Source organism: Hypanus sabinus, chromosome 6, assembly GCF_030144855.1.
Source record: "Hypanus sabinus isolate sHypSab1 chromosome 6, sHypSab1.hap1, whole genome shotgun sequence".
NCBI lineage: Eukaryota > Metazoa > Chordata > Chondrichthyes > Myliobatiformes > Dasyatidae > Hypanus > Hypanus sabinus.
Window position 1 is genome coordinate 155312882 of NC_082711.1, and position 16790 is coordinate 155329671.

Genomic DNA, 16790 nt, shown 5'->3' on the forward strand with positions numbered 1-16790 from the left:
CATGGCAAAATCTCAAGAAAGTGCTCACCAAAGAAACTGTGTTGAAATTCTATGATGCAGAGAGACCCATCAAAATCTCATGTGATGCATTTCAGGCAGGCTTAGGGGCAGTATTACTCCAGAAATATGATCAGGAATTGCTACTAGTCGCATATGCATCTCTTGCATTATCTAATCCAGAAACCAGGTATGCCCAAATTGGAAAAGAATTGCTTAGCATTGTGTTTGCTTGTGAGAGATTTCATCAGTTTGTGTCAGGGCAATCTATTGATGTTGAAACTGACCATAAGCCTCTGACTGTATTGTTTAACAAACCTTTAAGCGACTGTCCTTTGTGAATGTAGAGCAGCAATGAAGGTCCTCCACTCCTGTTTGTTCTGGGCTAGCTTCTGAATGGTACACCAGGTGTAGTTCAGGGTCTTCAGCTCTCCCTCTACAGTTCGAGGCTAGGTATTCTTGGGTCTTCCTCTTTTCCTCTTTCCTTCTGGTGTCCAGTGGAGGGCTATGCGTGTGACGTTAGGCATAATGGGCAGTAAGTAAGTAGAATTGTGTTACCTAAAAGTCTCCAAAAAGAAATGCTTGGGAAGATTCATGAAGGCCACCTAGGTATTGAAAAGTGTAAGAGAGGGGCACAGGAAATGATGTTTTGGCCCAGGATGAATCAAGAAATTGCAGAATTGGTGTCTTCTTGTCAAATATGCTAACCTAGCAACCCTAAGGAGCCACTGCATCCACATCCTAGTCCTCAGAGACCTTATCAGAATGTAGATGTTGATCTTTTTGTAACTGACAACAAAGATTATCTATTAATAACAGATTACTACTCATTGTATCCTGAAGTGTGTGGTTTGGGCAGAACAACAGAAAATGTAATTACATACATGAAATCAGTTTTTTTTCAGACATGGTGGACCTGATGAAGTTTTCACAGACAATGGTCCACAATTCAATGGTGAATGTATGAGATATTTTGCTCATGAATGGGGCTTTGTTCATACAATATCTAGTCCATTTTTCCCTCAGTCTAATGGATTAGTTGAGAAATTGGTAGGAATTATCAAGAAACTGATGCACATAGCAAAAGATAGTGGAGGTGATTTTTATAAAGTTTTGTTAGCCTATTGCAGTACTCCACTTGAATGTGGATTTTCACTTGCTCAGCTCTTGATGGGATGCTGTTTGAGATCCAATCTGCCAATAGATGAGAGCCGTTTGAAGGTGAACAAGTGAAAAGGTGGAAAGATAAATACAAAGCAAAGCAGAATACGTACTTTGACAGATGTTCTTGTTAATTACCTGAACTGCACCAGGGAGATGAGGTAAGGATACAAGACAGAATGAACACATGGACACAGAAAGCTACAATACTTGAAGAAGTACAACCCAGATCATACATGGTCCAAACCGAAGAAGGAGCAGTGTTGAGAAAAAATCACAAAGACCTCAAGAAAGAGCTAACTCCAGAGTTTCAGTTAACTGATGCAGACCAGAGAAATCATGAAAATAACAACAAAACACAAGAACTGTGTGAACCACTTAGAAGGTCGACTCGTGTTCCTAAACCTCCAGAGAGACTGATAGAGACATATTAAATTATGCAATTGTTTTGATTAATGTTGCTAATTATTTTCTTTTTAAGGTAAGGAAGATGTGGTGATGTCACGTGTAAGAAAGTGATTGGACGGAGTTATGAGCATGCGCAGAAATGACAGAATGATCTAGAAGCATGGCAGTGTTAAAATGTGTTTGCTGTTAGATAATTAAGTTTTAGTTTTAATTCTTCCAGAATATGGTTTGTTCTTAGTTACCTACGGTTCGTATAAAGAACACAACAATAATGGCACCATCAACCCAGTACTGAAAATAGATCAATACCCTTTGCAAATCTTTCTGGAGGAAAACACTTCAGCAAACTGGACTTAACTGAGGCCTGCCTACAGCTGGAGATGGAAGAAGAGTCTAAAATGTTTCTTACCATAAACACTCACTGATCTTCAACCATTAGTGTCCATTTTCAATCCACTGAAGGGTGTTCCACAAACAGCAGAAGCATGAATGCAGAGATTAGCTCTTGGGAGTCAAAACTGCAAGACCAAATTCAAGGGGACGACTAATCACAAAAGGCTGATGGATTGTCCTGTTTACCCTTGGAAAATGAAATGCCTGAAAAATTTACAAAAGAGGATACTCCTCTTGTTATACTTCCTCTAATGCCAATTAAAAGTCTCTCTATTATGGCAGAAATGATCCAGAGAGAAACCAGAAAAGACCCCATACTGTCGCAGGTGTACATGGCTACTCAAAGTGGCTGGAAAGTACAGCAGAAACTCCAGTTCACCCATTTTTTACCAGCCCTGGGATGAACTTCCCCTTGATGGAGGTTGCCTTATGTGGGGAATGGTGCTCATCCAGATATAGTCAAAATGAAAGAGTTGGCTTGAATTTTTTTTTTTTGGTGCTCTGAGATAGATCAGAAGATTGAGCAGCTTGCCATGCAGTATATCCAGAAGATGCCAAGAGTGGTATCTCTCCATCCCTGGGAATGGCCTGCACTGCCTTGGCAGAGGATTCATGTTGATTTTGCTGGATTACTCATGGGCACAAATTTCTTGGTAGCAGTGACCAGAAGTCTTCCCAATAGCATCCACTACAGCCTTGCACACTGTTGATGTGTTGAGAAGTCTCTTCTCAAGGACTGGTGTTCCAGAACACTTGATCAGTGACAATGGACCGCATTTTGTTGTGGAGATTTTCTGAGATTCCTGAAAATAAATGGAATCAGCCATATTATATCTGTAATGTACCACAAATGGCTTAGTGGCAAGGTTTGTCCAGAGTCTAAAGAACACACCACGAGCAATGTCAGCTGAATCCACGACACTGTCATTGAATCTGAAGCTCATTATTTTCCTCCTTGCGTTTTGCGTTACGGCACACTCCACAACCAGCAACTCACCGAATAGGCTGTTCATGAGCCATCCCTCATGTTCACACTTGGGACTCCTCAAACCCAATCTCAGAAGGTGCATGCAGTGCCAACATCTGAGACAAACTGAAGGCTCCTCAAACAAGGAGTTTCGATATTTCACTCCTGGACAAGCAGCCCTAGTTAGGGAATACAGATGTGTTCAAAGTGGGTACTCAAAAAGATTAAGAACAGAACTAGACCACTCTCCTACACAGTGGAGGTCGCATCTGGTGTCATATGGAGACGATGCAGCGTAGGAGGTCCCAGAACCTGAGATTGTTTCATAACCACAAGTCTCACCTGCCAAGCAGTTTGTTAGGAAAGACAGCCCACAAGAGTAAGAAATCCTCCACAGTGATTAAATCCTTTGGTCTGATTGCAATCATTTAAAAGTTGTTCTGCTGTGGACGGATATATTGTAGTTGTATCATATGGTATTCTGTGTAGGCACGTTAAGATGCATTTCAATATTGAACTAGAGTTCATAACTAAGCAGGAAGGAGTATTGTCTATTTAATATTTCAGTAATATTGTAAATATATTGTTTGATTAAGTATTATTTGTTGCTTACATAATACATTGTGGGTTATACTGTGTATTGATTAAAACAGTAAGATGTTGGGAAACATAAGAGTACTGAACTTTGTATTAGCTCAGTCATATTAAGTGTTATTTGGTAACTGGACAGACGTAATAAACAGTACTGTGCAGAAGTCTTGGGCACCCAAGCTATCTATATCTAATTAATTAATATACGTAAGACTTTTGCACAGTAATGTATGTAAAGGTACATAAATGGCATACGTCATTATGCTGCCATGTCATATTTATGTGTCTCGCTAAAAGTGAAAACAAAGTTTAAACACATCTTTCTGGGTCCCTTGCTTTTCTTTTGTTTCGTTTTATGTCTTGGAGTTACAAATCGTAACATGCAACATCTCAGTTTCTGAGCATCTTTGTGGATGCTCCTGATTTGGCCTTGGTGCCTACAAATGTTGATTCCAGTGGGAAGGCACTTGGCCCATTATCAGCCCATCAAAGTTGTAATGCACTTTTAACCTCCTCCCACCTTTATATTAGCATCTCTACAAAGAAGTCAAGACAAATTGTAATTCAATAACACATAGTTCAACCAGCTACCTAGGGTGCAGTTTCAGCCAATACAGCCGGCTGATTGTCATTTCTGTGAGAATTCATTAAGTAGGACTCTTGTTGTTGAGTTACAAAATGAAAGAAATACAAGGGAGCCCAAAAGATGCAAATAAACTTTGTTTTTACTTTTAGCGAGACACGTACATATGACGTGGCGGTATAATTATGTGCGCCATTTATGTACCTTTATATACAGTACTGTGCAAAAGTCTTAGGCAGGTATGTATTTATATAGCTTGGGTACATAAATAAGCCTTTTGCACAGAACTGTATATTACGTCTTTCCAGTTACCAAATAACACTTAATGACTGAACTAATACAAAGTTAAGTACTCTTATTTCTGTTATGAGTTTGAGTTCCACTTCAGAGGTTTGAACACGAAAATATATGCTGACATTCCAGTTAGAACAGAGGGAGAGCTACACAGTCAGTTCCATCTCCAGAATGATATATTAACATCTTTCTCTGATGGATGGAGTCAGATTGTTAGGTCATTTTCATATTCTTATACAATTTTGCTACATTGCTTACATTACAACTGTGAACAGACCTGTAAAAGGCTTCACTAGATGGAAGGGTGTCTTTTTCATGATAGTGGTGTAAAAGGCACTATGAAATAGAAAATTATTACTGTGCTTTCCAAATAATGTACATGCTGTGTCATGATTTTGGAAGATGTACCGTAGTTTTCAATGTATAATTATTCTGTTCAATGCAGCTATTTCATAATGTTAAACATTTTGAAATTACTCAATTGATTATTAAAAAAATATACATTAATTATTCATCTACATATGATACTGGTGCATTTTGGCACTTTAGATAATGGAAATTCTCAAAACACTACGAGAAGTTTGAGATATTGAGTAAAAACTTGGCCTGATGCAATTTATAAGAGAAAATGTAAATAAATAATCATCAATTTTGTTTTCAAACTCTCTTTTCTTGATGCATGAGCAAATGGCATATCTTTGCACTACGGGTGATCATAATATGGATCATTTTCTAGGAGCACAACCCTCCCTGTAATGCAGAGAAAGCTTGTACTGTGATCCTCATTCTTAGAGCCCATTTGATATTGCATTGGAAAAATCATGTTACACCTGGAGAGTATGCTTATAACTACATTTTTTCACTACATTTTTCATTCTTGAATAACTTTGCTTAACTTGTCACAGAAAATTTGTGGATGCTAATAATGTCAAAAGTCTTTGATGAAAGCAGTGCCTGAAATATTCCAAACATCAACAATACTTGTTTTCCATTGTTCTGGGGAGAGCTCTGGGCAAAGAGTTTCAACCTATAAACTTATTCTTATTTTTGATTCATAGGTTATTTCCTCCATGATTTCACGGACATGCTGTGGAATCAGAAACTGCAACATTCCTGGGAGCTTCTTTTCCATCATGCTGTGGTAAGATACTACTTCATGTGTTTACAGTCACTTGAAATTGGCTCAGTACACTGCATCAGATCTTGCCTGCATGGGTACCTTGATCTGTTTTTTTTAAATGACTTAAGCATTAGTGGTGTTTTCCAACCCAGAATGAACCATGATCTCATTCATTTAGTATCCTTTCACCTGCTGAGTTCACTGATGCCCAGCTGTGCCCCAAGCTGCTGTTTAGGAAGTTGTTTATCTGTTTATGGGATGACTGCTTTATACAGGTGTAGTTGTGATTTTTTTTCTCTCTCTCTTGATTTTCCTCCACGAAAAGAAGCTGAAATCAGGAAATTTTATTTTCTTAGTTTAATGGTTGATTTCTGGAAATTATTGAAAAAAATGTATTTCCAATAATATATTCACATCTATAGAGTTTAATTATTTGAATTATAACAAAACATTGCATAATTCCTTGCAAGATAGAAGGAGGCCACTTGACCTATAAGGTCAATTCAGGACCTTGAATGATGCAATTTCCAGCACTTATTTCTCTTTAGCTATATCTTTTTCCGCATGGACCCATCAACTCCTTACCCAGATATACTGGGGTTATTTTACAAAGCATGCTTTTGAGATATGGAAAAAAAAAACTAGAGCCCTATGGAAAATCTACATGATGTTAAGTAGAACATGCAAGTTGCATCATAATACATAGGAGCAGAGTTTGGCCATTGTCTCCAAGTCTGCTATGCCATTTGACCATGGCTGATTTATATTCTCTCTGCCTAAAGAACTTCCTCCTCATCTCTGCTCCACAGGGATGTTCTTCTATTAAGATGCTCTGCCCTCTGGTCTTAGATTCTCCCACTATTGGAAACATCCGCTCCATCTAGGCCCTTCCATATTCGATATGGTTAAATGAGAAACGTCACTACGTACAGACCCAGAGGCACCAATGCTCCTCCCACATTAATTCTTCATTCCTAGAATCTTTCTCATGAACCTCTTCTGGACCTCCTCTGTTGTATTTTTTAGATATTGTTTCTCAAAACTGCTCACGATGCTCCAAGTGCAATCTGACCAATTCCTTCCAAACCCCCATCATTAAATTTATTTTCTAATCCTCTCAGAATAAATGCTAACATTGCATTTGCCTTCCTTACTACCAACGCAACCTGCACTAGGGCCCCCAAGTTCCTTTGCACCTCTGATTTCAGAATTAGCTCCCTGTTTTAGAATAGGCCTTTATTCCTTCTGCCATAGTGCACTGCCCTGCAGTATATTCTATCTGCCACTTTGCCCACTCTCCAAATCTGTCCAAGCACTTCTGCAGACTCCCTGCTTCCTCAGAACTGCCTGGCCCTTCAACTATCCTAGTATTATCTGCAAATTTGACCACAAAGCCATCAATTCCATCATCCATATCATTAACATATAACGTGAAAAGTAGCAGACCCAATAGCAAACCCTGCAGAACACCATTTGTCTGCAAGAGCCAACCAGAAAAGGCTCCTCTTGCCTCCTCTCAGTCAGCTATCCATGCTAGTATCTTTATTGTAATACCATGGCTCTTATCTAGTTTAGCAGCCTCATATGTGACACGTTGTCAAAGGTCTTCTGAATATCCAACTAAACAATATCCACTAATTCTCCTTTGTCTACTCTGCATGTTATTTCCGCAAGAAATTACAACAGGTTTATTAAGCAAGATTTCTCCTTAAGGAAACCATGCTGACTTCAGCCTATTTTTATTGTGTGCCTCCAACAATCCCAAAACCTCATCCTTAATAATGGTCTCGAATATCCTGCCAACCACCAAAGTCATCTTAACTGGCCAATAATTTCAGACTTTTTACTTCCCTCTGTTAAAGCATCGATGAATGACTTTATTTGCCATATACATTTGCATGTTTTGAAGAAGAAGAAGAAGAAGAAGAAGAAGGCCCTTAACTCTGAGTGGAATCATCGGGACGCCGTCATGACGGCGTTTTTTTTTAGCAGGCTTTCTTATTTTTACGAGGCCAAGTTGCTAGCTCGACACTCAACCCAGCACGGTTGGAAAGCATGCAAGGGGGCTGGCTGGATTTGAACTCGGGAGCCTTCGCTCCGAAGTCTGGCGCTGATGCCACTATGCCACCAGCCAGCATATTTGCATATACTAGGCATGTTGAAATGACATGCTTAAAAAAAACCCACTCAATTATAAAGAAATATATAAAAGTACTTAGAGGTTAAAGTACAGATATGGAATAAAATGTGCATAAATATATAAATACCAGCAATATAAAAACATTATTAAAAAGTGGTTGAAAGAGTGGAATGATATTTGCAAATTTCCAATATTCTAGAACCACTCCAAAATCTAGTGCTTCTTGTAAGATTGCTACTAAATGCCTGCACAATCTCTTCTGTTACGTCTTTCAGAATCTAGACGTAGACAGTACTGGAGATCAGGACTAAACCTCGGTCACAGAAGCTGTGAGGTAGATACACAAGTTACTGCCTCATTGTGGAAAGGGGATGTAATTGGAAGTAGATATGGATCTTAAAGGCATTTGTTTAAAGTTCCAAGTAAGAAGGTTAATTTACAAATGAATGATCATGGATTTAATTTGGGATAAGAACAATAGGTACTGTATGTTTTCAGATAGGACCATGAGTTTCATCTAGGGAACCACTCTGGAAACCTACCTATCATGTTTAATATAATAACCATTATAACGAAACATATCTATTCATCTAAGATTATTGATAACCTGTTAGTAATTAATAAACAGCATAATTGAGAATATAAGCTAACAAGTAGTTAATGACAGATTAAATTAAAGAAAACCTGGGGAAAATGGATTCCATTTTAGTTAAATGTGAACTCAAAAGTATAATGGATTCAGAATAAATGATGGAAAACTAGGAATATTTGAGGTCCAAGGGGATTAAGTAAATGCATACAAAGATCACTTAAACATAGTAGTCCAGACCAATAATAATCAAAATGTAATAGAATGCTAGTCTTTTGGTCCATAAAGCAAGGATATGTCAAATGAACCTTTGCTACAACTATAAATGGCAATGGTTGGATCCCATCTAGAAAATGCGCACAGCTGTCAGGGTTGTAATTTAGATTGTACTTTAAAATAGCAGGGCAAAGATCCACTTTGATGTTTCCATGGCTTCTGTCAGGATCTGAAACATAAACTGCTTCCCAGAGACTACATAAAGTTATGTGGTGTTGAATATTTCTGGATTTTAAAAAGGAGTTTATAGGGTGTAGGGGGATATCTAGTACAAGCCATTGTAGGGGAATCAGTTCTTCATATGAATAGTAGTAGCAGGATGGAACTCCCTCCCAAAAGCAAAAAATGTTCGGTCAATTATTTGAAAATAAAATGTTAGTAGTTGTTTGTCTTAGAAAAGTATAAAAAGATACGAAGCAAAGGCAGAATGTTAGAGTTAAAATGCAAATGTACAATGATCTGATTCAACATGTAACATGAGTGCACCTTGTGTGTAATGGGCATGTTGCTAAACACAATTTTTCTGCTTAGAGATAGCTAGGAATAAACATTCCTTGCTTCTGCGGCACTTCATTATCCTCTGCTTTCCTCATGCTCCTTTCCTATCATGAAAAAGAAACCTTACCATCAATGCAATTGAAAAAAATGCATTGAAGGCAACTCATAAAATGGCTGGAAAAGTAAGACTTTGTTTCATTTAATACTCAAGGGGAGAAGAGCTTTTTTGTTGTTAAAATTATGTTCTTTTAAAAAATACAGTAGAATAGAGTGTTAAGGAACGTGATTTCAAGAGGTGTACAAAAGGCCAAGACAACAAAATTTACACAAATAAAAGATTCTTAATTAGCTTGCTTTGAACGAATGTTGTTGAGACTTTTGAGAATGTGGGCATGTGATTGCACTGAGAATAAACAAATCTTCCATTAAATCACTTGTTTGAACTAAATTTAGTAATTCCAGTGCAAAAAGAATTTGATTTATTAGATTGATTGAAAACCATTCAGAAATAGAGCTGTGCAAGATCCTTTTGATTTACTTGAAAGGTACTTCTAACCCTTTTGGAAGTCTGCCTTGGAGAATGTCATATAGTGTGTCTGAGACTTAATTGGAGCTTCAGTTTTCAACTTCTGAGATATGGTTCTGCCTAATTACCTTCTGTGAACAAACTATTCCACTCTTCATGGTGGTTCTATACAGGGTTTTGTCATGTCTTTATTGTATTAGTGGACTTATAGTAACATTTGAAACCCTTCAGAGCAATTGAGATCATTCTTTGAAGTTTTAAGATCCTTAAAGAACGTGGCCATCATACTCTTGAAATTGGTGATTGGGCTACATTGAGAATCCAGTCATTTTGTATTACCTGCCTACACCACTGTCTCTGAATACCAAGGACCAAATGTGCTGACCCTCTACATTCAACAGGTTGCCAGTTAACTGACTCAATTTTTTTTTTGTTTAGATCTTTTAAGTAACTATGGTATTTAAAGCTATTAAAATAGATTATCTTAAAATGTTTAAATATCAAAAAACAGGAATTAAATGACATTTGAAAATACTGAAAAATAGTTAAGAATAGTAAAATCAGTACAAGCTCTCTGTAAGACCATAGATTCTCGGGATAAAAATAATGTTTCTAAAATTATTGTAATTGCTGATTCTTTTTGGAATTATAGAATAACATATCTCAGAAGGAGGACATTGCAGCTCATGCTGCCAGTCAGTATTTGTGTAGAACCATATGTGATTTTGTGTATGTGTACATGTGCAGAGGAGAGTGTACCATGGGGAAAAAGGAACGAAAGAGGGGCACCAGAGTGAAGTGATGGGCTGGTGAGCAGAAGAGAAGGGGTGGGCGATGAATGGAAGAAGAGAGAAGGGGGAGGAGGAGAAATTACTGGAAGTTTGAGAAATTGATGTTCATGCTATTAGGTTGGAGGCTACCCGGATGGAATATGGGTTGCTGCTGCTCATTGTGGCATTAGTGGAGGATGTGAACTGACATGTTGGAATGGGAATGGGAAATAGAATTAAAATGGGTGGCCCCTGGTAAAACTTAACTTTTTAGGCAGGTGGAGCGAAGGTGCTTGACGAAGGTCTCTCAGTCTAAGTTGGATCTCACCAATGTAGAGGAGGTCACACTGGGAGAACCAGATGCATTAGACAAGCCTGACAAACTTGTAGGTGAAGTGTTGCCTGACCTGGAATGACTGTTTAGGGTTCTGAATGCTGGTGAATGTTGTGGTCCAAACGTCGAGGTCCCGATATGTTTTATAACTATTATAAGGTTTACAGAAGGCACAAATGGAAAGAGACATCAAACAACTCCAGAAAGAAGGTCCATTCAACCTCTCTGTACATCTTTTGCAGAAATAGAAGAGTTTATACCTTAGCTTTTTAAATGACTGAAGATGTGTACATCAAAGCTCCGACAAGTCAGTTTGCCTCATTTTTAATTGTATGAAACCTGGCAGAATATAAATACAAGGAAGATAATGCAGTATGAAGATAACGAAGGATCCTGCCCACCCTATTCAGGAACAGTTTGCCCCATTCCCATCAGGGAGGAGACTTTGCACATCCACGCTAGGACTATCAGTCACAAACACAGTTACTTTCCCCAAGCAGAAAGGCTAATCAACACATCCAACCATTAGCCCACCCCTCCACACCCCCAGCCACCACTATTTCATCGTTTCCTGTCGGAGTCATCTTATATTCAGGCACTCCTGTGCCTCACGTTACTTTATAGACAATTAATCTATAAGTTATGTTATCAGTTTAAAATAATTTTTTATCTTATTGTGTTTTATTTTGTGCTGCACTGGATCTGGAGTAACAATGGTTTTGTTCTCTTTTACACAATCTTTAATTAAACAATCTTGAATAACGTTGTAAAAGCATTGTGCAAGTGAGTAACAATAAAACATATTACCTCCAAACTGAGTTCAGGAATTAATGAGTGAATTTTGTAAGGGGATTCCCAAGCAGGAATTTCTTTGTACAAAACGAGGTAAAGAGCCAAAGGCTGTTTTGTGGAATTCCAATTAAAATTGGGAAGGGAATCAGGGAAGCCTTGTGATTCTTTATTTTGTGTTTATTATTTATCAGCAGTCACTGGGGTATTCCTGTTACAGTGATTTATGTCAGATAGTAAAGCTAACTTGAAAGGGTAAATGAACCTGAAGTGATTACGTTCCCTTTATAGAATCTAATAATGAAAATCATTACAATAAAATAATGTCAACTTACTTAGTATTTCATAACATCTGGTCAGAAGTAAAAGACTGCTGGCCAAATGTAATGAAATATGTTACAAATGAAAGTGGTAGATATTCTCCATTGGCAAATGTTGAGAGTGTATTTAGATTTCCAAAATGAAGATTTGTGATGCCCTCACATACTGTTTAAGATCATTTGTTAAACAAAGGTTTGTAGTATGACAAAATCTGTAACTTGGGCAAATTTGGGAAATCCAAATTCCAGTCTGAGGCCTGGCTGGGGGGGGAACTGTTGAATAATTCCAAGTTTGCAGGAATGCTTAAGTCATAAGTTATTTCGCCCACCCTGCTGGGCTAATAGTTAAACTTTGCTGTTTGTAGTCTTTGCAATCTAGAGCATGCTCATGACTTTGACTGTAAGTTATATAGAAATTGGCAGTGTATTTTTCCTGCCGCCTGCTCTTAGACAACAGTAGGTGTGGATTTATATCCATGAACCTGCCAACTTTAAGCATGTACTCAGAAAAGCATAACCCGTTAAGTACAAGGATTGTATAGTGGAAATCACTGCACTTTTAAAAACAATAAAATATGATTCATTCAAATAGTTAATTGCACTTCAGAATTACCCTTGTAAAAATTTTTGGTAATTACACAGTCCTCAGGAAGTTTTGATTCAATGTTTAGTCAAGTAACATGCCTATTCTGTTCATACCCCAAAAGTGTTACTAGCATTAGATATTTCTCCTCACTGTTGTTATTTGATCAGAGCAACAGATTACATTACCACTCCCTGACTTAATACAATTGCTTCGTTCTCACAGGAAAACGCAGGCCTGACATGGAGTTCCCATTAGGTAGCTTAGAGGATTTTGTACATGTTCGTATGAAAGGTCAGCCAAGTTGGAAGTTTTCTATCTAATGCAATATGAAGAAATCCTTATTTATTTTGTTTCCAATGAAACAAATACTTTACTGTATACTGTTCACGATCAGTATAAATGAATATTTAAAAATAGGAGTAGCAAGCCATTCAAGCCCTATAAACTTCTTCCAGCAAACAACACAATCCTGGCTGGTTATCTATTTGAATACCTGCTGTACCTCCTCCTTAAATATACACTCAGGTACCTCCTGCATCTAATAAAGTGACCACTGATCGTACAGTATGTTAATGGTCTTCTGCTTCTCCAAGTCAAGGTTCAATGTGTTGTACATTCAGACATGCTCTTCTGCACACCATGGTTGTAGTGCCTGGTTATTTGAGTTACTTTTGCCTTCCTGCCAGCTTGAACCAGTCTGGCTATTCTCCTCTGACCTCTCTCATTAACCAGGCGTTTTTGCCCACAGAACTGCCACTCACTGGGTGCTTTTTAATTTATTTTTTGCACCATTCTCTGTAAATTCCAGTGTCTGTCTCTAGGGACTTCTGTGTGTGAAATCCTAGAGTCACTTAGAACACACTTCCTCATTCTGATGTTTGATTTGAACAACAACTGAACCCCTTGATCATGTCTGCATTGAGTTGCCACCACATAATTGGCTGATTAGATATTTGCATTAACAAGCAGATATACATGTGTGCCTAATAAGATGGCCACAGGGTGTATATATTAAGAGTAGGAGTAAACCGTTCAGCCCTTTTGACTTGGTTATTTAACAATTGGTTCCACTGCCAAGCACTTCACAGGTCACAGCTCTTTCGATAGAAACATTTATCCTCATTTTGTTTATAAATGACCTGTAGGTCTCCATTGCAACATCAGTAAAGATGCCTTGCTACAGTTGCACCAAGCCTAAGTTTGCTGCAACTGCCTGAGTTTGCCAAGCTAATTCCTGAAATAGCGGGGCTGGCACATGTTAATCATGTAGGCCTGTGGGCATTAGAACAGGGATGTCAAACTCATTTTAGGTCACGGGCCGGATTGGGCAAAATGCAGCTTCATGCGGGCCGGATCAGTCGGGCGCGTGCGAACGCAGCTTTCATTGCCTCCGTTTTTTCAGCCTGTTCTCATGTGTCTCAGTCTCTGCTATAACTACAAAGTGTTTCACTTCACAAATTCCGTTTCTTATGAAGAAGACTGCTGAGCAAGCATTATTTTTATGATTGGTATTAACTTACAATCATAGGCTTCATATCGCCGGGCCATTAATAATTAAAATAATAGATCTATCTAAAATGATCTCGCAGGCCGGATATAATTGTACGCCGGGCCGGATATGGCCCACGGGCCTTGAGTTTGACACCTATGCATTAGAATATAGAGGCCATGACTCCAGCATCAGAAAAGTCTTACACAGGGTCAATATACAGTCTGCTTTCCTGAAGGCTTGCTGGATGTACAAAAACATCCAGGTCTTGCATCTTCCTTTCCCCAGTCTATCACCATTCACTATTGTTTTTAGAAACATCTCTAACAGTCTGTCTGTAAAGCCCTCTCCATCATCTTGCACATTTACAAGGAACGCTGCCACAAAAAGGCAGCATCCATCATCAAGGACCCCCATCATCCAGACCATGCTCTCTTCTTGCTTACAATCATTGGGCAGCAGGTACAAGAACCTTGGATCCCACTGGACCAGGTTCAGGGACATTTATTACCCTCCAACCATCAGGCTCCTGAACCAGTGTGGGTAACTTCACTCACCTCAACACTAAACTGTCTCCACAACCTATAGATTTCATGCTCAAGGACACTACAACTTAGTATTGTTTATTTACTTTTTATTATTTGCACAGATTTGTCTTCTTTTGTACATTGGTTGTTTGTCAGATTTTGTTGTTTATAGTTTTCATAAATTCTGTTGTGTTTCTTTATTTTCCTGCAAATGCCTACAAGAAAACGAATCTCAAGTTAGTATATATTGAAGTGAATTTACTTTGAACTTTGAGAATGGAGTCACATTTTACCACATTAACTCATTTATTCATCTTGTCTGAATCATAATGGAGCTTCTTTGCATTCTTGTATCTCACATTACTCACCACCCATCCCACACCCAGTTTATATAGTTTGCACATTACATTCAGTTCCCTTGTTCAAATATTGGTGTACATTGTGACTAGCTAGGCCCAAGCACCAAACCCTGAGGCGCCCCACTAATCTGTGCCTGCCATCTGCATGGCATTTTTGCTAACACCATAATTTGCATTCTTTTATTGCTTTTCCCTTTGTATTACTTCGGTGTACAAATGTATGAAATTATCTGTTCTCATGACATGCAAAACAAAGTTTGTCACTATACCTCAATATAGCAACAAAACCAATAGTAACATATTGTTTCAGTTTCAAGCGTCTTTCAGTCAGCAAGTCCTTGGCCTCTACCATTGTAGTATCAATCTCATGAGCTTCAATTTGATATACTAGCTCTAGTGTGGGACATTATCAAAAATCTTGTGAGCATCTACAATATGTTGAAGACAGTGCCATCTGCAATTTCTACTTTGGTTACCTCTAGTCATTACGTTATGATTTTTTTCATTTGGGAATAAGTGGTTGGCATCTGTCTGTCTCAGAGGACGATGGGTGATGATCACCATCATCACAAGCCTGGGCGGAAGGTATCGAGATCCTGAGATGCCCAGTCATCAAGAGCCCCCTCTCGGCCTCACCAGTATAGTCCAAAGGAAAGCTTACGAAGCAATATGTTTAGCACCATCTCCTGCCATGATGAGGCCACTCTCAGGGGTAAATCAGGGGCAACAATGTACTCCATCTCCTCCTGGTGCCCCTCCTCTTCCCTCTTTCCTGTGGTCCACACTTGTTCTATTTAGCCCTTTACCTTTCTCACCCACCTGGCTCTACCTATAACCTTGCCCGCCTTCCCTTCGCCTACCTGTTTATTCTGGCTTCTTCCCTCTTCCTTTCCAGTCCTGATGGATTATTTACTTTCATAGATGTTACCTGACCTGCTGAATCCCTCCAGCGTTCTGCATGTGTTGCTCTGGATTCCCAGCATCTGTAGAATCTCTTGTGTTTATGAATAACAAATATCATTCTCGTGGCTCCTGATGTTAACCACTGTTTTGCTTCTTTTTATATTATGTTATTGGAACGCAATGATGTCATTAGAGTTTTATTGATTTTGACCAAAGATGCCTACTTGGAAAATTTTGCATATATGTGATAGAAAATGCAGGCTGTTTCTCTCAGAACTGTTTTGCATGGCGAGTTTAAGAGGGGTTTATAAATGCCTCCCTGCAAGACGATCAGCAGAGACTATTCTGAACAGTTTTTCAAACTATTTATCCAAATCTAAGATGGCCTGTAGTTGTTTCTGTGTCTAGGCAACTAACATGCACTGGCTGTATCACTTTTTTGTCATTCAGTACACAGAATCTACTTTCTTAAAAGACTGAAACCCTGTATCCACAAATAAATGATCTTAGAGATTATTCTAGCCTTGTGTCTCTGGGCTACCAATTTTTATTTTAAATGCTTTTACTCAATAGGTCGTCATCATCAGGTAAGGTCATACAGTATCATAAATCTTGAGACTGAATACTTTTAGGAAAAGACATGATAGTTTGAATGGTGAGGGTTCAGTAGGAATTGAGTGATACAGTGTTGCCTTATGTGGGAGCATTATCTCCCACTTCTGGATCACATTGATACTGTCAGCAAGTTCCTGGCTAATATCTGACATTTGACCTTCTGCTCTGCGAATGTATTTTTGAATGTTTTATGGGAATTGCCATATTAGTAATCATCTGAAGGACAAACTTGAATCATCGTTTTTTTTTCTGCAATCCTCCCAAGTTCTTGAATATTAACATACACTCTTCGTGCTCCACTCTTAAATGAATAATTTAAAATACCTTGAATATAAAACCAGAAGTTCCCAAAGTATTAATAAGACTAAGCTTCAACTAAAGCCTAAGTGAACAATTAAACAACAGCCAAACCTGGCTTCATTCCATACTGGATTTGCACTTCGCTTAGAGTTGTATCAAATTGACCACATTGTCAACAAGTATGTATGGCATTGCAGTGCTCCAGGGTTAAGGTGGCCTTTGAAGTGCTTGAAAACAAGGATGAGATTTTCAGGT

The 16790-nt window shown here is 38.5% G+C and overlaps 1 protein-coding gene across 1 annotated transcript in view; it reads left to right on the forward strand.

The window, feature by feature from the left end:
• Positions 1-16790, forward strand: part of tlcd2 (TLC domain containing 2) — a 62733-nt gene that overhangs the window by 20790 nt on the left and 25153 nt on the right. The window contains exon 3 of the mRNA XM_059973252.1: positions 5453-5535. Within this exon, the coding sequence (XP_059829235.1) occupies positions 5453-5535 (83 nt within the window). The remainder of the gene's footprint in view (positions 1-5452; positions 5536-16790) is intronic.